Raw genomic sequence first — 25593 nt, 5'->3', positions numbered from 1 at the left:
CAGGAAAGGTGAAGATGTCGCTCTTATTTATCTGACGCCATATTTCTTAGCATGGGACATTATGAGATTCTGCAGTCCCACATTTAAGTGCTGACTCAGAAAATATGATGGTCCAAATGGGGCATTAAGTTCTTCTTCCATGTCAACCCAAATTGGCCTATTAGAGTTCTCAATAAAGAGAGCCTATTTGGGCAGTTATAAAGGCTTCTTGATATAATTACATGTTAGGGAGCTTTAATCCTCCCTTCTAAATCTTTGCCTGTAATCTAGCTAGATTAATCCTTGCTATTTTAGTAGTCCAAATAAACTGAGTCATAATTTTGTCTATGGTGTGTGGTGGTTAATTTCTTTACTATCAAATGAGGAGAGACAAACTTATCACACAAGTCAGAGTTATATTTAAACTAAATATTAATAAGGGAGCAGGTCAATACAACACATACATGTAAAGTGAATCGATTGAGTGCTCTACGATAATGATGGCTGGTCGACGAATCACCCTCAGATGATTCGTTGAGAGCCCCGAGACAAAGGTACAAAGGTATTTTATAGCCAAGACACACCCGCTTCAGTCTACATGACAAACAACAGATGTATGGAATGGGTCACAAGGTTAAGATTTGTATGAAAGATACTTATAATTCACAGCAGACAGTATCTGCTGTAAAAACTGTTCTCATTGTGTAGAAACCAGGGTCTGGCCATGAGCCATCTCTCCCTGGTACCTTATAGAATAGAAACATTAACTCATGCTCTGGAATGTCAGGCTTATCACCCAAAGACATCGTAAATCTCCTGTCAGTGTTAAATCTCCCAGAGGCCCACTTTCAGTTCACACAGACAGAGTTATAAGAACCCTCTATTCTGTTGCATAAAACAACCATTTGATGCAATTACAGTATTATAATATAATCTTGCAATTTTGCTCTCACAGGTGTAGGCAGGTATGGACAGTGGAAACATGCCGATGACGTAATTCAATTTAAGAGCTTTAACCATCTTTATAACATGTGGCCTACCCCACAATGGGATTTGTAACTTATCCCAGTTTTTAAACTGGAGTTGATTTTTTTTCAAATATACAGAATCAAAAATAAACATTTCCCTTACCCTAAGAAACAACTTCTCTTCTCACATACAAAAAGACAAAATGACACCAGACATTCACCATTCAGTTAGTATTGGAAAAGACAAAGGAATTACACAGAACACACAATCACACTGTATTAATTGATTGATTGTAAATACATTAATTCACTATTCAGTTGGTATTTCAAAAGACAAAGACAACGGACTTACAGAACAAACAATAATCACACTGTAAATACATTAATTCACCATTCAGTTAGTATTGGAAAAGACAAAGAAATAACACAGAACACACTATAACCACACAGCAAATACAGCCGAAGACTTTATAGAAGCTAACCTGTTCGTCGATCCATAGTGAGGTTTAAACATCGTCTTGCTTTGAACAGGCCGCCCCAATACACCAACACGAAAGACATCAATTAGACACAAGCACAACATGAACATTCAATATCAAATGCATCTAACTAATATGATCAGTTTTATGTTTTCTTCTTTTTGTCAAGTTTAACATAACCTACATTGGGTCGTGTGTGTCTTACCTGTTAGTGGAGGTTGATACATTTCTCTATCAGAGCTCACAGCTCCCAAACTCTCCACCACTTAACTGGACAGGGAGGGGCAGGATAAACCAGGTACTAAAAGGAGGGACTAAAGGGAGGAGCATGGAAGGAGATGGGGAGAGTGCATCATGGGTGTAAATGAGGACAGAAATGTCTCAATATTAAATCTAACATTACAGTAACTTTAACTAGCTAACTTACTGTAACGCTAACTGGCTAATGTTAGCTAAAACGTATCAACACTTATACAACAATTACCAACTAACATTACAGGCTATGTAGCTTGACTAGCTGATGAAAAACGAAGAGTACATTACATTATGTATTGTTTATTAGTTATTTGACAGTAGTTTGATGAATTATTATCTTAGCTAGCTAATAGCTAAGGTTCACTCACCTTTCACGTCGATCCGTTGCAAGTCATCTCTTATCTGTCCCGTCTCTTTCTTGTCCTTAGACCAAATTCCTCAATTTGAATTATATGCACGAGATACCTTTATGCGCGAGCGCACTGCTGGTTCCAAAACGAACCCCTCTTTTGAAAAGGGTTCTTCAAAGCATCCCTTAAGTCTACAAAGGTTGAAAAATGAACTGATGGCAGATTATACAGTGGCAAGAAAAAGTATGTGAACCTGTCACGTGTACTCCCTCTCCGGCCTCTAGGTCACCAGGTTGCTCGTTATGGCACACACCTGTCACCAGCGGTACACGCATAATGACATTCACCTGGACTCCATCACCTCCTTGATTACCTGCCCTATATATGTCACTCCCTTTGGTTTCTTCCCCAGTCGTCATTGTTCCTGTTTGATGTCGGTACGCTGTTCGTGGTTTGTTCTTTTATTTATTAAATGTATTCACTCCCTGAACTTGCTTCCCGACTCTCTGCATACATCGCTACAGAACCCTTTGGAATTACCTGGATTTCTGCATAAATTTGATCTGATCTTCATCTAAGTCACAACAATAGACAAACACAGTGTACTTAAACTAATAACACACAAATTATTGTATTTGTCTTGTCTATATTGAATACACCATTTAAACATTCACAGTGTAGGTTGGAAAAAGTATGTACCCCTAGGCTAATGACTTCTCCAAAAGCTAATTGGAGTCAGGAGTCTAAGATTAAGAATTGTTGCCTTGCATAAAGCTGAAAATGTTTACAAAAGTATCTCTAAAAGTCAGTCCACGGTAAGACAAATTGTCTATAAATGGAGAAATTTCAGCACTGTTGCTACTCTCCCTAGGAGTGACCATCCTGTAAAGATGACTGCAAGAGCACAGCGCAGAATGCTCAATGAGGTTAAGAAGAATCTTAGAGTGTCAGGTAAAGACTTTCAGAAATCTCGATGCTAACATCTCTGTTGACAAGTCTACAACACATAAAACACTAAACAAGAATGGTGTTCATGGGAGGACACCATGGTAGAAGCCACTGCTATCCAAAAAAAACATTGCACGTATGAAGTTTGCAAAAGAGCACCTGGATGTTCGACAGCGCTACTGGCAAAATATTCTGTGGACAGATGAAACTAAAGTTGTGGTGTCTGGAAGAAACACACAACACTGTGTGAGGAGAAAAAAAGGCACAGCACACCAACATCAAAACCTCATCCCAACTGTAAAGTATGATGAAGGGAGAATCATGGTTTGGGGCTGCTTTGCTGCCAGCTTGCTATCATCGACGGAAAAATGAATTCTCAAGTTTATCAAGACATTTTGCAGGAGAATGTAAGGCTATCTGTCCGCCAATTGAAGCTCAACAGAAGTTAGGTAACTGTAACGGCTTGTCTGTGGTGTGGCGGAAAGAAGCGCAGGAAGCAGCGAACACGGTGTGGTAATTTTAATCAAACCACAGCGTACAAAATAAAGGGCTCCCAACAACAGGGAAAAATACAACTAACAAGCACAGTCGACACACAGAAAGACAATCCCACACAATAGGAAGCGGGCCAGCTGAACTAAATAGCCCTCCTAATGACTAACTCAGGGCAGGTGAGAAAACAAAAAAAGGGAAAAACAAAAAGGGAATCGGTGGTAGCTAATAGGCCGGTGATGACGACCGCCGCGCGCCACCCGAGCAGGAGGGGGCGCCACCGTCGGTAGGAATCGTGACAGTAACAACAACCCAAAAGACAGAAGTAAATCAACAACAGAATGGCTTGAACAGAAGAAAATATGCCTTCTGGAGTGGTCCAGTCAGTCCTGACCTCAACCCGATTGAGATGCTGTGGCATGACCTCAAGAGAGCGGTTCACACCAGACCACCCAAGAATATTGTGGAACTGAAACAGTTTTGTAAAGAGGAATAGTCCAAAATTCCTCCTGACCGTTGTGTAGGTCTGATCCGCAACTACAGAAAACGTTTGGTTGAGGTTATTGCTACCAAAGGAGGGTCAACCTGTTATTAAATCCAGTTCGCAAATCCAACCTGCACTGTGAATGTTTACATGGTGTGTTCAATAAAGTTTAAGTTTAAGCAGACTGTGTTTGTCTATAGTTGTGACTTAGATGAAGATCAGATACAATTTTAGGACCAATTTATGCAGAAATCCAGATAATTCTAAAGGGTTCACATACTTTTTATTCTCACTGTAGGTTCTTAAATTAACCTGAATGTTATTTTTTAACCTTAAATTATCCTGAAGGATCCTCCAGGAACCTTTTGTTTTTAGAGTGTGCTTTATAGCATTTCCTGCAGCACTCTTTTAATTTCATGGAGCACAGTCCAGAAGTCAGTAAGAGACTTCAATTTACTATCCCTCCCTCCTCAGGCAGATATGAAGAGTGTCCGGGTCACTTTCTACACAACACGTGCCTTCACATGAATTATGTTGATGAAATAGCACTCAAAAGTTGACACCAGCCAGAATGATGACCAAGGCATGATTTACAGATTCAATCTCATAATTTGCATTTTGTTTACCTTGCTCAGCTTTTGACCTCAACCTGAACCAGCAGTAGACCCCACTGACCCTTTGCTGACGAGATGAACTCTGACCCCACACCATCAGGCTTCCCCAGCCAAGCTAATACCATTACCCAATAAAATACACAAATTTGGCATCTAATTCAGCTGCTGTAGAAATTATGGTATTGTGATAAATAGAGTTCTGTGGTGAAAAAAAATCACCATTTCATTCAAATGGTGATTTTCCATTTGAACAACCTCAGCAAATAAAAATGAGAACGACTTCATTGTTTCAATTTATGATAAGGCTGTGTGCGAGGATAGCTAAATTGTAATGAAGTCGATGTGGCCCTACATCTGATGTTATTTCTACCTTTTGAATGCTCTTTCGAATGCTCTATATGTATGCGGATGACTCAACACTTTACAAGTCAGCTACTACAGCGACTGAAATGACTGCAACACTTAACAAAGAGCTGCAGTAAGTTTCAGAGTGGGTGGCAAGGAATAAGTTAGTCCTAAATATTTCTAAAACTAAAATTTGGGACAAATCATTCACTAAACCCTAAACCTCAACTAAATCTTGATATAAATAATGTGGAAATTGAGCAAGTTGAGGTGACTAAACTGCTTGGAGTTACCCTGAATTGTAAACTGTCATGGTCAAAACGTATTGATACAACAGTAGCTAAGATGGGGAGAAGTATGTCCATGATAAGGCGCTCTTCTACCTTATTGACAGCACTGTCAACAAGGCAGGTCCTACAGGCCCTAGTTTTGCTGCACCTGGACTACTGTTCAGTCGTGTGATCAGGTGCAACAAAAAAGGACTTCGAAAAATTGCAATTGGTTCAGAACAGGGCAGCACGGCTGGCCCTTGGATGTACACAGAGAGCTAATATCAATAATATGTATGTCAATCTCTCCTGGCTCAAAGTGAGGGAGAGATTGACTTCATCACTGCCTGTATTTATGAGAGGTATTGACATGTTGAAGGCACCGAGCTGTCTGTTTGAACTAATGGCGCACAGCTCGGACACACATGCATACCCCACAAGACATGCCACAAGAGGTCTCTTCACAGTCCCTGAGTCCAGAACAGACTATGGAAGGCGCGCAGTACTAAATAGAGCCATGACTACATGGAACTCTATTCCACATCAAGTAACTCATGCAAGCAGTAAAATTTGATTTAAAAAACAGATAAAAAAACACCTTATGGAACAGTGGGCACTGTGAAGCAACACAAACATAGGCACAGACACATGCATACACACACACACACACACGATAGCATACGCACTATACACACACGTACACATGGATTGTGTACTGTATATATGTGGTAGTGGTGGAGTAGGCGCCTGAGGGCACACTGTCTGTGAATGTATTGTAACGTTTTTAAAATTGCATAAACTGCCTTAATTTTGCTGGACCCCAGGAAGAGTAGCCTTGGCAGCAGCTAATAAAAATCCATAATAAATACAAATATATTTGAGGATGTTTTTGTGTATTTCAATCACTGAAATATACCTTTACAATGTGTTTTGTAATGTGCTCGTGGTAGGCCAGGGGTGGGCAATCCTTATTTTTGTTACACTCGGTTTACATCCTATTTAAAGTGACATTACACCTTCAAACCAACGTTTGTCATAAGTTTTCAGACCTCAAAAGTAGGCTAATGTCAAGATGAATTCATGTCCCGTGACATTAGTTGTGTAGATCCAGCTCATATGCCTCAATCCCAAATTAACTGAAAAGATAAACTCAGAATACAACCAGGAAATCAAACGGTGCTCATATTTTCCATTCATTTGGGTTGGAGGAATAGCTGGATCTACACAACAGAGACGGCCTGGGATGTGGACATATCTCAACATTATTCTACTTTTGAAATCTGAAAACATCTGACAAACTTTTATTTTATTTCTCCTAAAATGGAGATAACATATTGATGTAGAACTGTAGTAGTAGTAGTAGTAGTAGTAGTAGTAGTAGTAGTGGTGGTGGTGGTGGCTGCCTGGTTTCAACAGCTGTGCATCAGCAGACAGCTTAAATGATGGATGTGTCGATCAGTGAACAGCAGCAGCTTGCCTCTGTCCAGTCAAATGGAACTAGCCGGTGGGTTATGACGAGATGAGCGCAAGCCATGATGATTGTAAATCAACGCTCTGCTCACCCCCGATGCGGCCTGCAGACAAACACCCACCAGCCATAGTCTGGTTGTTAAAGCACAAACCTCCTCGCTCTCATAAGGGATAGATTTGTGTTAGTGTGTATGAGCAACTGGGCTACAAATAATTGCAGTCCAAAGGTTTTACTTTCATCCTATAATGTCCTAACTGATTTGTGTATCTAAGCAAGCACAGTTTAAGTGTCATTCCCTTTGTCATGGCAATCAGCTTGTTTATTCTCACTTGTACATGAACAATGTGGAATTCAGCTTCAAAACCCAGAACAATCATTGTTTTCTACTAAGAGGTCAGTTGGGGGATGATTCAGCATTAATTGCTGAATAAGTGCTAACGTTTAACAATATTGCATGAATTCTGTGTTGATTGTGTAATACTTGAATATTGGTTTGAACAGATTGGTTGATTGCTCAATTGGCTTGTTGACATTTACACTTTTGTTAAGAGTAGCTATATTCCCTATATCTCCCATAACCTTTCATGTGGAACATGGAGAATTACTCATGGTCTGGGATTTAATGAAGTAATCATTTGGTGTTATGTGTATGTCACTTAGTACTAGGGTAAGGCCATACAAACTTGCTTAACAGATCATTTTTTTTTACAAAGTGACGTGAGGGAGCAAGTAAAATAGAGAAATACAAGTGGACCACCTTGTTAAAAATACTATATCGACCTAAGGGACCTTAATACTATAGCGAACTTATACCTAGCGACCACGCCAACAGATCTGAGCCTTTTCATGTAATGGTTAAAGTTTGGAAATGACAGTCAGAGGGATCACGGTTTGAGTCCCAGGCTCTGAGGCACAGTTCATTTTTCATCATCTGAGAGGATGTTTGTCCTGTATTTCTTTACTGAAAGCTTGATGGCATTATTTGCTATAATCTTAAAACTTTTCAGATTTGTATTTTATTTTTGAGAAATGTGAGAGGCATCTGTTAAACAGCTAATTCAATTTGTTATACAAGAGTAGCCTATCGCATTGTTTAAAGAAACACTTGATTTAATAACCAAGATAGGAGGGAAACACTTAAAAATAGATCCTATTTAATTGGCAGTTTAAAAACCTTGACATTCCTCCTTCCACAAATGCATAAATAGTCCTACAGTTTTTCCAAGGTGCAGGACTTTCTTCAACGGTTTCAATTATGCTTAAAATATATTGATCTCTTTTTCCATAAGTCAGATCACAACAAATGGTAGTTGGCTGAGGAACGCTCAACTGCATTCTCTTATGTCGAGGCGGAGTTGAGTGTTGATAACTAACTGGTCGTGGTATTTGCTAGCGCCAAAATTGAGTTTTTAAAAAAATCTTATTTTAAGGTTAGGGTAAGGTAGATAGGGTTAGCAGTGTGGTTAGGGTTAGGTAAAAAAAATAATCTGATTTTATGACGGTGCCAGCTACTGTCCACTCTGCAGAGATTCCTCGTGAGTCACCGCATTAAATGCCAACCTGAGTATTGCACTGTCACTTGTCTTTGACAAACACTGCCATCTGCTGGATAGAAAAGGTCATGCAGCTCATTCCCTCTCCACATGGATGAAAAGTAGTCCCGCCTCCTGTGTTGTGGTGCGCCGAGGAATCACGTGACATGCCTATATTCTTGTTTTGCTCATCTCATTTCCTACACCGTCTACAAAATTCTCAATATCGCCGTAAAAATGGTGACACCGGAGAACTTGTCCGGCGAGACAGGTGCTCAAAGGGAGCCCAAATTTGACCGGGATACATCCACGACGGCCGTGGACACAGCAATCGTGCTTCTCGGAGCCGGGGTGACAGCGATCACACACCCGCTGCTCTACGTCAAACTGCTAATTCAGGTAGCTAGCTAAACTTGCAAACTCAATTTATCTAGCTAAGTCCACATAATTCGTTTGAGTTATGAATTATTTAGCTAGCAAGCGCGAAAGCTATCACTTTGAAGTGCCACCTCATTGGGGTGTTTGAGTTTGCTTGACGCTGGTTGTGCCGACAATCCTCTCCCCCTTCTACGACTTGCTTGCTAGTTGAGATTTCTGCTCTTCACTCCGTTGTCAGTTTAGCATACATTTCACTGATCTTAGTAGCAGAAAGCATTTTTGTCTGCAGTTTTCGGTTTGGCTATTTGTTTCAAGTGTATGTGGCGGTTGTAGCTTGTATGTCGCCCTGGGCGAACCCCCTCTTCGGGACTGCGCCCTGCCCATGTGTCCCGTACCTAAATCCTCTACTGATTTGTATTAGTCTATAAATAATTATCTTTGCCAAAATTCGTAATCTGTCCCATTATCTTATTCGACTAGTATTTTTGAAAGTGTAAGGATAATAATTCAGCCATAGTTGTTCTGAAATGTTTATTGCTTGCCAACATTTTACTCCCTCATCCATGTTTAATATAACACACATACATAACTTATTAATTTCGGTCGCCTATCCTGACGTAAAGTTTGTTCTATAGAAAGTATTTGACTCTGATGGACTCTAGCCACAAAATTAAGAACATTAGAAGGGGGGGGGGGGTGTTCTGGCAGGGGGGAGATTTTCGGCATAACACCGGCTAGCTGGGTGTCATAGGGCATCATCTCTCCTTTGCCTAACCTCAAATAAACCGCGATGCTATCTCACATAAGTGTGTCTGGGGAAGACAGAAAGCAATATTTTCATACTATTTACATTAAATGTTCATGTAAATCATCATCCCTTCAAGTTCCTGTCACAATTAGATTTATTTGTTATTGTTTGTTTATTGGTATACACAATTCAGCTTTTAGCTGCCATGTATACACAAAATACAATGAAAAAACGAAAAATATATGCTAAAATAACCTGCCTGCCGACCTGCCCTCTTTTCATAACTGTACTTGTCAAGATGATGCCCCTTCTTCTAACTGCAAGTGCATGCCAAGGTCCTAACACTACAACTAGCTATACGAACAAACATATAAACGCAATAATTTCAAAGATTTTACTGAGTTACAGAAATCAGTCAATTGAAATCAATTCATTAAGCCCTAATCCATGGATTTCACATACCTTAAAAAACAAATTGGGGCGTGGATCAGAAATCTAGTCATTATCTGGTGTGACCACCATCTGCCTCATGCAGCGTGACACATCTCCTTGGCATAGAATTGATCAGGCTGTTGATTGTGGAATGTTGTCCCACTCCTCTTCAATGGCTGTGTGAAGTTGCTGGATAGTGGTGGAAACTGGAACACACTGTCATAAACATAGATCCAGAGCATCCAAAACATGTCTGGTGAGTATGCGGGCCATGGAAGAACTGGAGCATTTTCAGCTTCCAGGAATTGTGTACAGATCCTTGCGATATGGGGCTGTGCATTATCATGCTGAAACATGAGGTGATGGCGGCAGATGAATGGCACGACAATGGGCCTCACGATCTCGTCACGATATCTCTGTGCATTCAAATTGCCATTCATAAAATGCTGTTTTGTTTTTTGGTCTGTAGCTTATGCCTGTTCATACCATAACCCCACCGCCACCATGGGGCACTCTGTTCACAATGTTGACATTAGCAAACCGCTCACCCACACAACGCCATACATATGGTCTGTGGTTGTGAAGCCGGTTGGATGTACTGCCACATTCTCTAAAATGACGTTGGAGGCGGCTTATGGTAGAGAAATGAACATTCAATTATCTGGCAACAGCTCTTGTAGACATTCCTCCACTCAGCATGCTAATTGTATGCTCCCTCAACTCGAGACATCAGTGGCAATGTGTTGTGTGACAAAACTGCACATTTTAGAGTGGCCTTTTATTGTCCCCAGCACAAGGTGCACCTGGGTAATGATCATGCTGTTTAATCAGCTTCTTGATATGGCATACCTGTCAGGGCGATGGATTATCTTGGCAAAGGAGAAATGCTCACTAACAGGGATGTAAACACATTTCTAGGATCTTTTCATTCAGCTCATGAAACATGGGACCAACACTTTACATGTTGCGTTTTTTTTTTCTTCTTCAGTGTAGTTACAGTAATAGCTAGCTAGAAAATATCGAAGTGCTTTCCCTCCAGTATGCCAGCTTGATTGCAGTAAGTTGCGTGTGCTTTAAAAAAAAAAATACACCCTTGCCTTTCATGAACTAACACTCGCACTTTACTTTTTTTTCTTCTTACTAGCACTGACTTTGCTGATGTACTTATTATGACTGAGATACTGTATGTGGTTGTCCCACCAACCTATCTTAAGATGAATGCACTAACTGTAAGTCGCTCTGGATAAGAGCGTCTGCTAAAAATGACTAAAATGTAAATGTAGATTGGACATGAGCCCCTCACCCCAACTGTCGGAACCACCATGTTTGGGAGGAATGTGTTGTACCTCCCTGGATTCTTCTCCTATGGTGAGTGGGTCTTAATGGCTTATCATCCTAATTCATCACCCTGAATGGGGAAGAAGAGGTGACAGGAATGTGATGTCTATCTGTCCACAGCACAGCACATCATAAGGGTGGATGGAAAGAGGGGACTCTTCCGAGGTCTGTCCCCTCGTATTATGTCCAGTGCCATCTCTACCATGGTCCGGAGTAAAGTCAAACAGGTGAAGGAATCCTAGACCGAGAGGTAGTTCATACTTAGTAGTAACATATTGCAACTGCTCTCAATCGGTCTTTGAAATGCGCAACTCTGGCCACAAAAGCTTATAATCCAACCAATCATTGGCGCTTGCTAACGTACAGTCAGAGTATCCTTATCAAATGAGAGACCGATGTAATTAAATAATACCTTTGTGACAGAATGCTGGAAGTACTTAATTTATGTAGTTATTGAAGGCCTGACATCTTTTTTCTCTCCAGGCCATTCCAGCAGAGCAGGTAGAGAATGTATCGAACAGAGATGACTTGAAGACCTCCCTCAGGAAAGTGGTCAAAGAGGTGAGAGGTCAAAGTGCGATAGGGCACATAAAATGAATGTATCAAATGTCAGGTGGTTCTATGTAAAGCCAGTTGAGTTTAGGAAATTGTGAGGAATAGTTTTGTGAATCATTCTTTTGTGAATCATGTCATTTTCCCTTTCCTAAACATTGTTTAAGTATTATGATTACGATATCTGTGTGTGGGTGTGTATATTCCTATTTAAATAAACTCATAAATAAAATAACTTGAATGGCCAGCATACCTGTAACAAGTAATTAACAAATCCACTCTTACGTTATAGTTGATAAAGTATAACATTATGTTGAGAAATTCTTAATTTGCTGGTCTTATCTTTGTGTTTGCACTAGCTTCCAGTATAGCCTACTTGGTGATTTCTGAACGAATTAGATGTAGCAGTTTTGCATAACTATGCCCGCTGCACTGTTTGATTTCCTCTTTCTCTCAAGACCTCACATGAGATGGTCATCCAGTGCCTGTCCAGGATAGCCACTCATCCCTTCCATGGTAAGTGCTAAGGCTATTGCTGTTTTTGTCTGTCTGTTTATTTTCTCTGTTGGCAAGGAGTTCACAGCTTTGTATTTTAATGGACACTGCAGATTGGCCTTATTTATTTGTTAGCTCTAAGGTTTAGTTTCCTTGTGATGTTCTGCAGATCCAGTCGCTAGTGAAATCCTACACACCCCTTGCAGTCTTCACATTTTTCTGCCTTAAAATTTGATCTAAAAAGGAGTATATATGTTTTTTTCCTCCTACCGATCTACACAACCTACTCCACATTTTCAAAGTGAAAGAAAAATGTCAAACTTTTGAAATTGATAATAATAATTTTAAAAAATATATATATTTGTCTTGATTGTGTATGTCTTCACGCCCAGAGTTAATACTTGGTGGAAGCACCTTTGGCAGCCATTACAGCTGTGAATAAGATTTTACCAACTTTGCACAACTCTTGCACAGCTCAACCTCAGTAAATTTGGTTGGGAATCATTGATGGACAGCAATATTCAAATATTGTCTCTGATTTTCAAGCTAATTTAAGTAATGATTGAGACTGGACCACTCAATACCTCTTGGAGAGCCTTTCTGGTGTGTCTTTGGCGTTAACATCTGTGTAACTGTCTAGCTGAAAATGAAACTATTGTAGGTTAAGTTTTCAGAAGACTGAGGTGGGTTTTCCTCTAATCTTTTACCTGGGCTTTGCTCCTTTTATATTTATTTTGATCCTGACAAACTCCCAAATCCCTGCAGGTGACAAGAATACCCATAACTTGATGCTGCTATCACAATATTTTAAAATACAAAGGATCAACAACATTGCATTCACGCCACATTACTGGTCTGTATGACAAAGTGAAAAGATGAAAGCATGTGTTAAAGAAATCCACTCCAAATCATCCATTCTGGTTTTTTAATTGTATTTATTTTTTTATTTAACCTTTACTCAACAAGACCGTTAAAGCCAGACTCAGTAAGTCTCAATTACATAATTTGTGATTATGAAATATCAAACTTTAGGGGCGACAAAACAAACCCAGGCAAGACGTCATAACGTGCTCTGAGAGTTCTCAAGCGGCCGCTGGGCCAGCCACCCTTAGATCGGTCAGGATCAGACAACTGGTGTTCTCGTTTGCTTGTAGCCTACAAAAGTTGTATTTTTCAGCGGGACAATTACACAAATGTTAATGCCAAAGACACACCAGAATGGCATTCCAATAGGTGTTGAGTGTTCCTGAATGGTCCAGGCACCCCCCACCCAAAAACCACATTTACTGAGCTTGAGCAATTTTTACAAAAACAATGGATATACTGTACACTACCGGTCAAAATCAAATGGTTTTTTTTTGTTTAATTTTAAGGCAGCAAAATGGGAAGACTGTGTAAGGGGTGTGTAGACTTTCACTAGGCACTGTAACAATGTTTGCTCCCCTGATGTTCAGTTGTCCTGTTTTTAGTGATCTCAGTGCGCTGCATGGCCCAGTTTGTGGGGAGAGAGATCAAGTACAGGTAAGGTGTGACACATGCAGCATACCTCAGATTTTTAATGCAAATTTACAAAAGGAGTAGTTGACTCATACAGGGAGGAGGTGAGGGCTCTGGGAGTGTGGTGCCTGGAAAACAACCTCTCAAAGTCAACAAAACATAGGAGATGATTGTGGACTTCAGGAAACAGCAGAGGGTGCACTCCCCCTATCTACATCGGCGGGACCGCGGTGGACAAGGTGGAAAGCTTCAAGTTCCTTGGGGTACACATCACTGACAAACTGAAATGGACCACCCACACAGACAGTGTGGTGAAGAAGGCACAACAGAGCCTCTTCAACCTCAGGAGGCTAAAGAAATTTGGCTTGTCACCTAAAACCCTCACAAACTTTTACAGATGCACAATTAAAAGCATCCTGTCGGGCTGTATCACCGCCTGGTACGGCAACTGCACCAACCACAAGGCTCTCCAGAGGGTGGTGCGGTCTGCCCAACGCATTACCGGGGGCAAACTACCCGCCCTCCAGGACACCAACAGCACCCGAAGTCACAGGAAGGCCAAACAGATCAAGGACATCAACCATCCGAGCCACTGCCTCTATCATCCAGAAGGCGAGGTGCATCAAAGCTGGGACCGAGAGACTTAAAAACAGCTTCTATCTCAAGGCCATCAGACTGTTAAACAGCCATCACTAGCACTTTAGAGGCTGCTGCCTATAGGCATAGACTAGAAATCACTGGCCACTTTAAGGAATGGAACACTAGTCACTTTAATAATGTTTACATATCTGGCATTACTCATCTCATATGTATATACAGTTTTCTATACTATTCTATGGTATCTCATTCACTTAATGTTTACGTATCTTGCATTACTCATCTCATAAGTATATACTGTTTTCTATACTATTCTACTGTATCTTAGTCCATTCCGCTCTGACATCGCTCGTCCATATGTATATAGTCTTAATTCATTCCTACTTAGATTTGTGTGTATTGCGTATATGTAGTGTAATTTTTTAGATATTACTTCACTGTCGGAGCTAGAAGTACAAGAATTTCGCTACATCCGCAATAACATCTGCTAATGACGTGTATGTGACCAATAAAATTTGAATTTATTTGACTTACCTGAATTCATCAAACATTTAGGAAGAATGTCATTACTGCAACTTAATGATTCCACTGACAGTGACATGGTGCAATACAGAATGTTTACTTATTATGCAAAAATGCTATATTAGAGGTCTACATTGGTTGAAGTAGTAGAATTGATAGCTTAGTTGCATTCGAGGAACTCAGAGGTTTTAAACACGTTGTAAATTATTAACATTTGGCTGAAACTTTTCATCTTTATTTCCTCTGGGATTGACTCTGGAAGGGGGTTGTTCAGCTGCATAGCCAACATCTTCAAGGAGGAGGGCGTTGGGGGATTCTTTGCGTAAGTCATGCTTTTTCATACCACTTTGTAAAGTAATTTCATTTCTTAGCAGTCAGACAAGTGGGAGAAGTGAGACACATTTTCTTCTTGGAATTAACCATCATTCTCACTGACTACATGACTGCAATGTTTGTGTGGGTGTCCTAGTTTGTGTAGCACTATAGGTTAAAGGACATCATTATCCTTTATCTATGTATACTACCTCAGCAAACCAAATTCAAATCATGGTATGACTCAATATTACTGGTTCAAAACCTTTAAAATTGTTTTGGCCTGTACTATATTTACGGCCTTGTCTATTATTGGTGTGTTTGCAGGGGGGTTGTGCCCCATGTCCTGGGTGAGGTCATCTTCCTGTGGTGTTGTAACCTCCTGGCCCACTTCATCAACACCTACGCAGTGGACAACAATGTAAGCACAGTACAGACACCTCTAAGCACTGGTCTAAGATCAGTGGTCACTAAAATAACCTCAGTTGTAAACCCCAGTGAGAAATTGTTGAAATCGTAGATACTTTACGAGGCAATATGGGTAGGAAGAATACAATAACCTACTTGTCTTGTTACCCACTCTTGAATAACATGAAGAGAATTCTTAAAACATATTCTACTTCATCCATTGTCCAGTAACGGACATGAGTTTTCATCAGATGCAATCAGGAGTTGGAACCAAATGTATTTTATAAGCTTTTTATTCTGAACAGAAACACTTTTTTTTTTGTTCCGTTCCACTGTTCTGACCAGCAAAATACAGTTCTGAACCGGTTCGAACCAAAGAAAAGTACTGGTTTATATAATTCCTTTCTGTAGCTTTTTAACCTGTGAAGTCAACAGTTTTTAGCTCATTAACTTACTTCACCAATCAGTGCGGATAGAGCAGGCAAGCTAGTTGTTTACATCCGTGATGGACAGACAAGTGTAGCCTATGGCGCAAGATGCGACTGAAATTTTGCAGGTGGTGAGAGAGGGTTTATGAGGAGGCTTGGTCTGCTGGACATGTTGTTATGGCATGCATTATCTGAATTACGTCCACAGATTTATACCTCGGAGGAGCGGCTTCAATTAAGTCACTTTTATTGTAACGAGCTAGCTAGAAAGCTTGTGTGTATGCACAGTGGCACCAGAATTAAAAACGCGTTATACCTTTTTGTAGTTATTAAATCCCACGTGAAACGTTTATCCATTCATCTCAAGCTAATAAAAATATCTCTCCCTATCTTCTGAATCACACACGTAACGTCAGTATAGTAGCCTACGCTTCGGATGGGGGAGGGACAGGTAGCCTAAACACGCGCACACACACAGGCAAAGATTTTCAGCTGGCACTGGAATATGTTTCTGAGTGACAGAGTAAGGGCTTTGCATAGGCGCTTTGTGTTTTTTTGTGGGACTATAAAAAAAATGTTTGAAACGTAAAATAACGTTATTAACTGGTTCGCATGCTTTTAAAATAAAGTTTCTGTTCCACGACAGTATGGATCACTTTCGTTCCGTTATAATTCCTTAAAAATATATATATTTTCGGGTTCTGTTCCCTGAATCGGTTCCATCCCCTGTCGGGATGCAATGTATCCTTTCTACTTTTTAATGATCTCAAATGGATAGGAATCGTAAAATATCATCATCATGCTATTCTGTTTAAAGTGAATGTGCACAGAGGGTGATGGTCCAGGGTTCAAGGCCTTCCTTGAACCTGTCTGAGGCAGGGGCTGGTAATCCAGTGACAATGGGGTACAGGGTAGGGGGTGATACCTTGCAGCTGAACACTGGGCTGAAGGGTCTGATCAATCCAGCAATGACTGGGTAACCAGTTGACATCTGGCCTGCTTAACACTGGTTCAAGATCTAATAGATCAGGGCAGATGCCCCAGAGTCAGGGATGATAGAAGAGATCATGACATCATGTGTTGGAATACAGTATGTTCATGACGGAGCACAGTAGAAAACCAACATGATGAAGCTAAAGAGGAACATTTTCTGTCCACAAAACATCCCTTGCATCATGCAAAAGGTGACGACAAGAGTATGGAATACAGGATCTAGTGATTGCATCGCATGCAATACATTTTCACTGAGTTTAAATCCTCTTAAATAATCACAGCTTGCTTATGGACACCGTAAAATAAACAACAAGATACATTCTCACTAGAAATGTGAATAATACAGTATTTTTTGGGCATATTTCCAAGCTGTTTTGTGCGCAGAAAATGCCTAACCATTATTTTATAAATGCTTCCCTCTCACGCCTTTTTACAGTTCAGCCAAGCCCCAGCAGTGAGAAGCTACACTAAGTTTGTGATGGGCGTAAGTTCAGCTGCACAACCTCTGCATGTCATTGTACTATATTTTTTTATGAATGAACTGTGGCGGCGGGGCTATTTTGACTATCTGTTTCCCTTGTTTATCTCAGTTCTAAAAGCCTCCTTGTTTTACAATGCTAATCAGATGGTGTTGCACCTATGACAGTTGTGTTCACCTTGTTGTCCCATGTTTGATCTCCCTACCTCTGTCTCCAGATTGCAGTGAGTGTGTTGACGTACCCATTTATGCTGGTGGCAGACCTGATGGCAGTCAACAACTGTGGGTAAGGGATTAGTAAGGCTGGGAATCACACCTCAGTTTCTTTGTCTGTTTAAAAAAAGTGTAAATGTTTTTAACTCCAGATGACCAGAGCACTCGCAATACAGTGCAAAAACGTGCAAGCTTCTCGTTTAAAAAAAATAGAGCTTTGATTGTCTGCTTAAAATATTCTGTTGGTAGGTATAATGAAGATCAAAATGCTGCTGCTCTTGTTGAAAAGATTGGGCTGAAATGTTGATTTTTGGGGTGTTTTCATGGTCATCAAGATTAGTTGTGATGAAGCACAGTTGAGATCAAAATGATGCTCCTGTTGGGAAGTGCTTGCGATCTCATCGAAGAGAGAACTTTGTCTGGCTCAGTAAAGCCTCTTCTTTTTGTTTACTTTACTTAAGTGAATTCTCAATTTACTGTATGTTTGCCAGTCTGCTGTGTTGTCAGACTTCTTTGCTATTCCTTTTGCCTTATGCCGCTCAGCAATTCATCATCTATCAATGAGGGTTTGGCAGTTCTAACAGTCTGTTTCTTGATGGGTGCAGTTTCATACATGATACAGACCAACAAATATTTTCTCACATCTTCAACATAGAAGTCATTGGAAAACCTCTTGTATGATTGCTTATACACAATTTTAGGCCGTCTTTGGAACTTTGTTTTTTCCAGATATGACTGTTATACTATGATCACTACATCGAATGGGTGTAGATACTGTTTTAGAACAGATTTCGGAAGCATTAGTAAAGATGTAATCAATACTCGTGGATGATTTTATTCCTGTTCTGTTTGTAAACACCTTGATAGGTTGACTGATAACCTGAACCAGATTGCAGGCGTCGGTTACAGTTTAAAGCTTATTTTTGAGTGGGAAGCATGATGACAACGAGTCAATATTTAGGTCACCCAGAAAATATACCTCTGTTGATATCACATACAGTGCTTTCGGGAAGTATTCAGACCCCTTGACTTTTTCCACATTTTGATACATTACAGCCTTATTCTAAAATAGATTAAATAGTTTTTTTCCCTCATAAATCTACATGCAATACCTCATAATGACAAAGCAAAAACAGGTTTTTAGAAAACGGAAATATCACATTTACATAAGTATTCAGACTCTTTACTCAGTACTTTATTGAAGAACCTTTGGTAGCGATTACAGCCTCGAGTCTTCTTGAGTATGATGCTGCAAGCTTGGCACACCTGTATTTGGGGAGTTTCTTCCATTCTTCTCTGCAAATCCTTTCAAGCTCTGTCTGAAGCGCTTCTGCACAGCTTTTTTCAGGTCTCTCCAGAGATGTTCAAGTCTGGGTTCTGGCTGGGCCACTCATAGACTTGTCCCGAAGCCACTCCAGCATTGTCTTGGCTGTGTGCTTAGGGTCGTTGTTCTGATCGCTCTGGAGTAGGTTTACATCTAGGATCTCTCTGCTCTGTTCATCTTTCCCTCGATCCTGACTAGTCTCCCAGTCCCTGGCGCTGAAAAACATCCCCACGGCATGATACTGCCACCACCATGCTTCACCGTAGGGATGGTGACAGGTTTCCTCCAGACGTGACGCTTGGCATTCAGGCCAAAGAGTTCACTCTTGGTTTCATCAGACCAGAGAATCTTGTTTCTCATGGTCTGAGAGTTCTTTAGGTGCCTTTTGCCAAAACTCCAAGCGACCTGTCATTTTTATTTTACTGAGGAGTGGTTTCCGTCTGGCCGCTCCACCATACAGGACTGATTGGTGGAGTGCTGCAGAGATAGTTGTCCTTGGAAGGACAGAGGAACTCTGGAGCTCTGTCAGAGTAACCATCGGATTCTTGGTCACCTCCCTGACCAAGGCCCTTCTCCCCCGATTGCTCAGTTTGGCTGGGTGGCCAGCTCTAGGAAGAGTCTTGGTGGTTCCAAACTTCTTCCATTTAAGAATAATGGAGGCCACTGTTTTCTTGGGGACCTTCAATGCTGCAGACATTTTTCGGTACCCTTCCTCAGATCTGTGCCTCGCCACAATCCTGTCTCGGACCTCTAAGGACAATTCCTTCAACCTCTTGCCTTCGTTTTTGCTCTGACATGCACTGTCAACTGTGGGACCTTGAATGCCTTTCCAAATCATGTCCAATCAATTGAATTGACCACAGGTGACTCCAATCAAGTTGTAAAAACATCAAGGATGATCAATGGAAACAGGACGCACCTGAGCTCAATTTCGAGTCTCATAGCAAAGGGTCTGAATACTTATGTAAATAAGGGATTTGTGTTTTTTTTATTTCTTAAAACCTGTTTTCACTTTGTCCCTATGGGGTATTGTGTGTAGATTGATGAGGCTGTAACATAACAAAATGTGATTTTACTTTACTACATTCCTAAAGAAAATACTCTACTTTTTACTCCATACGTTTTCCCTGACACCTAAAAGTAATCGTTACATTTTGAATGCTTAGGAGGACAGGAAAATGGTCCAATTCACTCACTTGTCAAGAGAACATCCCTGGTCATCTACCACCTCTGATCTGGAGGACTCACTAAACACATGCTTTGTTTGTAAATTATGTCTGAGGTTGGAGTGTGCCCCTGGCTATCTGTAAATTTAAAAAAAAAACAAGTTTGCTTAATATAAGGAATTAGAAATGATTTATACATTTACTTTTGATACTTAAGTTCATTTGATCAATTACATTTGCTTGTGATACTTAAGTATATTTAAAACCAAAAACTTTTCGACTTTTACTCAAGTAGTATTTTACTGGGTGACTTTTACTTGAGTAATTTTCTGTTAACGTATCTTTACTTTTACTCAAGTATGACAAGTGGGTACTTTTTCCACCACTGGAATTGAGTGTAGGATCACTCACTACTCATAATGCAAATGTTGAACTTTTATTATTCAAAAACTAAAATTACCGTCAAATACCATCATTACCGTCCAATTTTTTTTAAATACCATGATATAATATTTTGGCCATATCGCTCAGCCCTAGTATATAAACATTGGGTTGTTATTTTACCTGAAATGCACAAGGTCCTCTACTCCGACATGTAATCCACAGATAAAACTGTAAACCAAATTTGTTTCTCGTCATCTCCCCTCCTTCCTTCTGCCTTCTTTTTCTTCTTTGGACTTTATATGGCAGTTGGCAACCAACTTGACAGCATTACTACAACCTACCGGAGTGTGGACCTAAGTTCATCTTTCAATCACCCTTGTGGGTATATGCTCCTAAACACCAACGAGGAGATGGGTGAGGCCGGACTTGCAGCGCGTTGAGCATCACAAAAAGAACCAATTTATATTTTAGCACCTGGCCACGCAGACACTTGCGAGCAGTGTGGGTGCAATGGTTGAATGACATGTATGTGTAAATCTATTACGCGACGCGAGCGGTGTGGTCAGCATGTCAGGCTACATATGTTAAATTGGGTAATTTTTTGTCCATTTCTGGGTTGCTTGCTTGGTTTTAGTGCTATTCTGAGAGGCTGATCCGAGGAAGACATTTACATTTGAGCCAATGGTACTGAGTGGGCTGCCCACAGTGGGCTTCTTCCTAAGGCAGACAGTGAAACTCACTGCAAATGGTGTAATTCAATACTATGGGCTTATGGTTATTGCTGACAATACCCTCGGAGCTAACACTTACAGGGACATAGATTAGGTTACTTACATTGACATCACTTATATTTCTCTGGGATATAATATGATTTCCATTACCTCTGTTGCTTATTATGACAGGGAGGACTGGAGCGCTACCAAACCCAGACTGTCAGTCTCTTAAGCAGTTCGCTATGTTGATGGGTGAATCCCGTCTCTTTTAAAGAGTGTTGGTTGCTCCTACAGCAAGTCAAAATTGTCACAAAAGGAGACATTCCCTTCTTTGCAAAGTTTCTTCTGGAACTCGTTTAGGGCAGTGAGGAAGTTGTAAAGTTCCAAACCCCTTCTATAGCACGGCAGGGGGCCGGAGATGTTTATTCTCTTCCCTGTGCCAACAATGAATTGCAGTGATTCTAAATGAACAATGATTCTAAATGAATTGCAATGAAGCCAAATAGACGTTAAGCCGATGTCACACGAAGCAGTCTGGACGCAATTTCTGTTGCTTGCAACAAAGTTGCATTTCGGTTGCTTCGTGTGTCATCCCCCAATTTTTTTTTTTACAAAAATTGCTTGCAACTAGGTTGCATTGCATGACATAGAATTAAATTCTATTTCACGCAACTGATTGTATGAAATGTCCAGTTGGTGAGCAGAAAAAGTAGCTAACATGTCATAAATGACCGTTGAAACGTTATCTAGCTAGCTAACGTCAGCTAACTATCATCCCTACGTTTAGCTAGCTAGCTCTAAATACTTATCAGTATTTATTAGCTAGTATAATAATGGCGAAGAAATCAGCTGCCTTTACATGGACACACACCAAAGAGGTCCAAGTTATAGAATACTTCCAAGGTATTGACTTTTCTCAGTAGGCTACATTCAATGAATGTCATGAGATCCTCTGAGCTTTACAGGAATGTCTCTGAATATATTCAGCAACCCCTCCCCCGTTGACATTCCTGTCTTTTCTATAGATGTTACATCCTTGTATTTCTACTGCTGTATCATCAAAGGCGCTGTCTATATGAGTCTCAGAAATGGCTGATATATTCATATCTGAAATGAGCACATTTCTAATCATGAACTTTGTTTCTGAAGCTACATATATTTATATGAGCAAATTTGAAACCTTTCCTGGGTAGCTTAACTCGTAATAATATTATAGGTTGTATTTATAATTCTATTTCTAATAATAACAAAATTGATTTTTGGCAGATTATGTTCAGCAGATGCCTTATCTGGTTTAGCTCGGCTGCAGCAGGGTGCTCTATTCTTCGTGCCACTTCAGCATAGCTGTCTTGCTGGAAAGTTATTCAAAATCGTGCAGGGGGGTACTGTCCTGTCGGTATGGGGGGTAGTGGCGGGGGTATGGGGTACTCTCCTGTCGGCATGAGGGGTAGTGGTGTGAGGGGCTGCTGTCATGTAAGCATGGGAGGTAATTGGGTGTGGCGGTGCTGGCATGTCAGCATGAGGGGTAGTGGGGTGGGGGGTTTCTGGCCTCTCTGGGCGAGTTAGTGTCTGGGTTTTATCATATAGTTGATTGGTTGTGGTTGGTAAAACTAAACCATTGTTCGAGTGGATATATTTAGCTGAACATTTTTAAATGCAGGCAATAAGAATAATAAATTGATTAGTTATCACTGTTCAATTCCCAACTGTCTGTGTACAACATCTGTCACTGTCACAAAGTGTCATAGTATTATTTGCTGGAGGACAAGATTACTGTACATCATTTGTTATTACATAGGTAATTATTCAATTCAGTTTGTAAGGGTTCCAAGCATACCCGAGTCAGTGTTCTCTCACTGAAGCAAGCCCATCTTCTTTAAGTCAAGAGCACAACAACAGTAGAAAGTACCAGTGATTATGCCCTTGTTACGGTCCGTTTCCTGTACTTAACTGTACTATAGCTGGTGCCAGTTGGAAAATAGTAATAATGTTGTATCTGTCTCAACTTTCACATGAAGTCAATACATAGACTTGATGGGATATGGTTTCTATTGATAAGTTTGACGTCCATTAGATCAATCCTTTAGCTTGTTCAGCTTTTAATGGATCTCTGCCTTGTGTGTTCACAGCTTAGTGGCTGGTGTTCCCCCTAACTCTCCCATCTTCAAGTCCTGGTTGCGCTGTTGGGCTCACCTGAGCCATGAGGTACAGTCCACTTATGTGGAGCAAATGGAACCCACTCATATGTGTTGTATTTGTGTGTGAGTATATTTTTGTTTTCTCTGGTAGAGCATGTCTGAAACCTGTCTTTTTGTGCCTCACCCGTCAGGGCCATCTCTTCCGAGGATCCAGCTTCTTCTTCCGCCGCGTACCTGTGAAAGTGATGGCCTTGACTGAGGAGTGATGTCATCAACCACCGCACAACCTGTGCCACTGTTCTCCCTCCTAACTGGTACCTCAGTGAGACCAACGCACAGCCCACCAAGTCAAACCTTCCCCTCACCTTAAACACCCTGGTGGGTACAGCAGGAGCAGCAAGATATCAATGGGCTGGGTGATCTACTGAATCAAAGTTACTTACAAATGAAGTTATTTTGTTTTTAATCTTAAGTATTAGTGTAGCCACTCAAAAGTAAGAGGTTGGAGAATTAATGTGAGCAAATCAAACTGCTATCCAATAGATGTCCTCTTGGTTGAATGCTGAGAGTATAATCTCCTTTTACTGTCCCAGCCTAAAGTTGCAAAAAAAAAAATATTTATTCAAATCTATCACTTCATTTTGCCATTTATTTATTTTTATATACAGTTTAAGTTATATGTAAGCTTTGGAATGGGATAGTTGATAACGTCATCTATTGAAATATGCCAAATGTTTATTTTTCAAATGAGCTTCTTCCCAGTAGCATGATAAGTGTGGTTGCATTCAAAGGGGATCCTTTGCCTCCTATCAGAAGTGCTTTAACCGAGAATTATACCTATTCAGAAACATCCTAAGCCCACAATAACTGGAGTACTCTCCTTTCAACCATAAGACTAATTAGACAACCGGTTTCTCACAAATTCTTACAAATTGCAGCTCCAGTGTTCGCCTGCCATGAGAGGAGTAAGAAACGGGAGGAATTCAGAGGGCAACCAGTGGTTTTCAGTGATGTCAAAAAACTTAGCCTTCCATCAAGAAAAGGTTTTCTGTGGCCATATTGACAACTGTCCTTGATGTATAATATATAAAATAAGTGATATATCTAACTGGTGCAAAATTATGGATATGTTTGTGTTACCAATGACAAAGAAATGCTAAATTATATGATGACAATGGCTGAGCATATTATGCATATTATGATACCCTTAGCCTGAATGCAAAATGTATGTGCCTGATCTTTGAACCGACCATGCTGTTTATTGAGTTCCTTTTTGACTGCAGTTGAAGATCCCAATTAACCTGATCGTTTAGTTGTAATAGCATATAAATAAAAGGAATCACTTTACCTCCTCGTTAACATTATCATAATCATATTGTCTCCCCCTGCCCCTATGATCAGTGTTAACCACAAAATGATCTTGACCGGGTTTGGTATGGGCTGTTTTTGTGTCCTTATTCCAGATTTTTTTTGCGATGGATTGCTCTAATCATGTCTACTTGAAATAATGTGTGGAAAAAAGCTTGCAGAAGAGACATGCTTTGCCAAGTGTGTGAGTGGGTTTATTATAATGTGTGCATCTTTATACCATGTAATTGAGAATATTGTGTCCAGTGCTGTAATCTTTTTTCTTCAAAATGTCATCAGTATTCACTCTCGTGTGTGTGAGAGTCAAACATTCCCTGTAAACTGATCTCCGAAAGAGGGAGAAGCAAGGGCGAGGCAGTTGCTTTGCAACCTTGCATTTCCGATGTCTATTATTTTCCTGAAATAATATGAAACCTGGCATTCTGGTCTATTCTACAGTGTCTGTGTTTGTTTTAACCTATCCTTTGATCTGGTTTTATATTTAAAAAATGAAATGGCATGGATGATGTGATGGTCTACAAGTAGTCATTTCTCTGGGACCAACTAGGCAGACACACACACACATATACACACACATTATTTTTGTGCCAGGCAGCCGCTTGAATGAGAGGGTCAAAGAGTGGTAATTTCCTGTAAATGTATTAGTTGGGACACACACATACTTTTTGTTCCCTGTATAGTTAATCATTCATCAGCTTTTCATTAAACCCATTTGTAATATAAAATCTATCTGACCAGTTAAAATCCATTGTGCATGCCAGGAGTTGTTCTACATGTCCAGTCTGCACAAAGCAGTCTTTCTTTTACCCAGTGGGTCACAGAGGTGACCTGTCTTGCCATGAATGATGTTCAAAACCCCAAAAGAACTAGTTGTCCCTGTTGATGAAATAACATAACTTGAACAAGGCACTCACCTTGCAACA

The 25593-nt window shown here is 40.4% G+C and overlaps 1 protein-coding gene across 3 annotated transcripts; it reads left to right on the top strand.

Annotated features, from left to right (window-relative positions):
• The first annotated feature begins 8274 nt into the window (after positions 1 to 8274).
• Positions 8275 to 25395, top strand: LOC115166067 (mitochondrial carrier homolog 1). Of its 3 annotated transcripts, XR_003870266.1 has the most exons (13): positions 8276 to 8585; positions 11028 to 11112; positions 11203 to 11309; positions 11566 to 11643; positions 12093 to 12150; positions 13599 to 13650; positions 15008 to 15067; positions 15385 to 15478; positions 17323 to 17370; positions 17583 to 17650; positions 23294 to 23369; positions 23494 to 23680; positions 24241 to 25395. XR_003870266.1 is itself a non-coding variant. In XM_029719712.1 (12 exons), exons 1-12 carry the CDS (start codon positions 8424 to 8426, stop codon positions 23566 to 23568), a joined length of 963 nt encoding a protein of 320 aa, XP_029575572.1. In that variant the 5' UTR covers positions 8276 to 8423; the 3' UTR covers positions 23569 to 25395. The 3 variants fall into 3 exon arrangements, 2 of the variants coding, with proteins under 2 accessions (XP_029575573.1, XP_029575572.1); XM_029719712.1 differs by having other exon boundaries at positions 23494 to 25395; XM_029719713.1 differs by lacking the exons at positions 23494 to 23680; positions 24241 to 25395 and having other exon boundaries at positions 8275 to 8585; positions 17583 to 17646; positions 23294 to 23350.
• The last annotated feature ends 198 nt before the right edge of the window (positions 25396 to 25593 follow it).

The sequence above is a fragment of the Salmo trutta genome, chromosome 28 (assembly GCF_901001165.1).
Source record: "Salmo trutta chromosome 28, fSalTru1.1, whole genome shotgun sequence".
In the NCBI taxonomy this organism is placed as follows: Eukaryota; Metazoa; Chordata; class Actinopteri; order Salmoniformes; family Salmonidae; genus Salmo; species Salmo trutta.
The sequence above is the reverse complement of the archived record's forward strand: the minus strand, read 5'-3'. Positions and strand labels throughout refer to the sequence as shown.

Bases quoted from the DNA above. Each gene is read 5' to 3' on its own strand.
- LOC115166067 (XM_029719712.1), top strand. From the start codon at position 8,424: ATGGTGACACCGGAGAACTTGTCCGGCGAGACAGGTGCTCAAAGGGAG. The intron at 8,586-11,027 runs GTAGCTAGCTAA...ATGTAAATGTAG, and splicing joins ACGTCAAACTGCTAATTCAG to ATTGGACATGAGCCCCTCAC. The intron at 11,113-11,202 runs GTGAGTGGGTCT...ATCTGTCCACAG, and splicing joins CCCTGGATTCTTCTCCTATG to CACAGCACATCATAAGGGTG.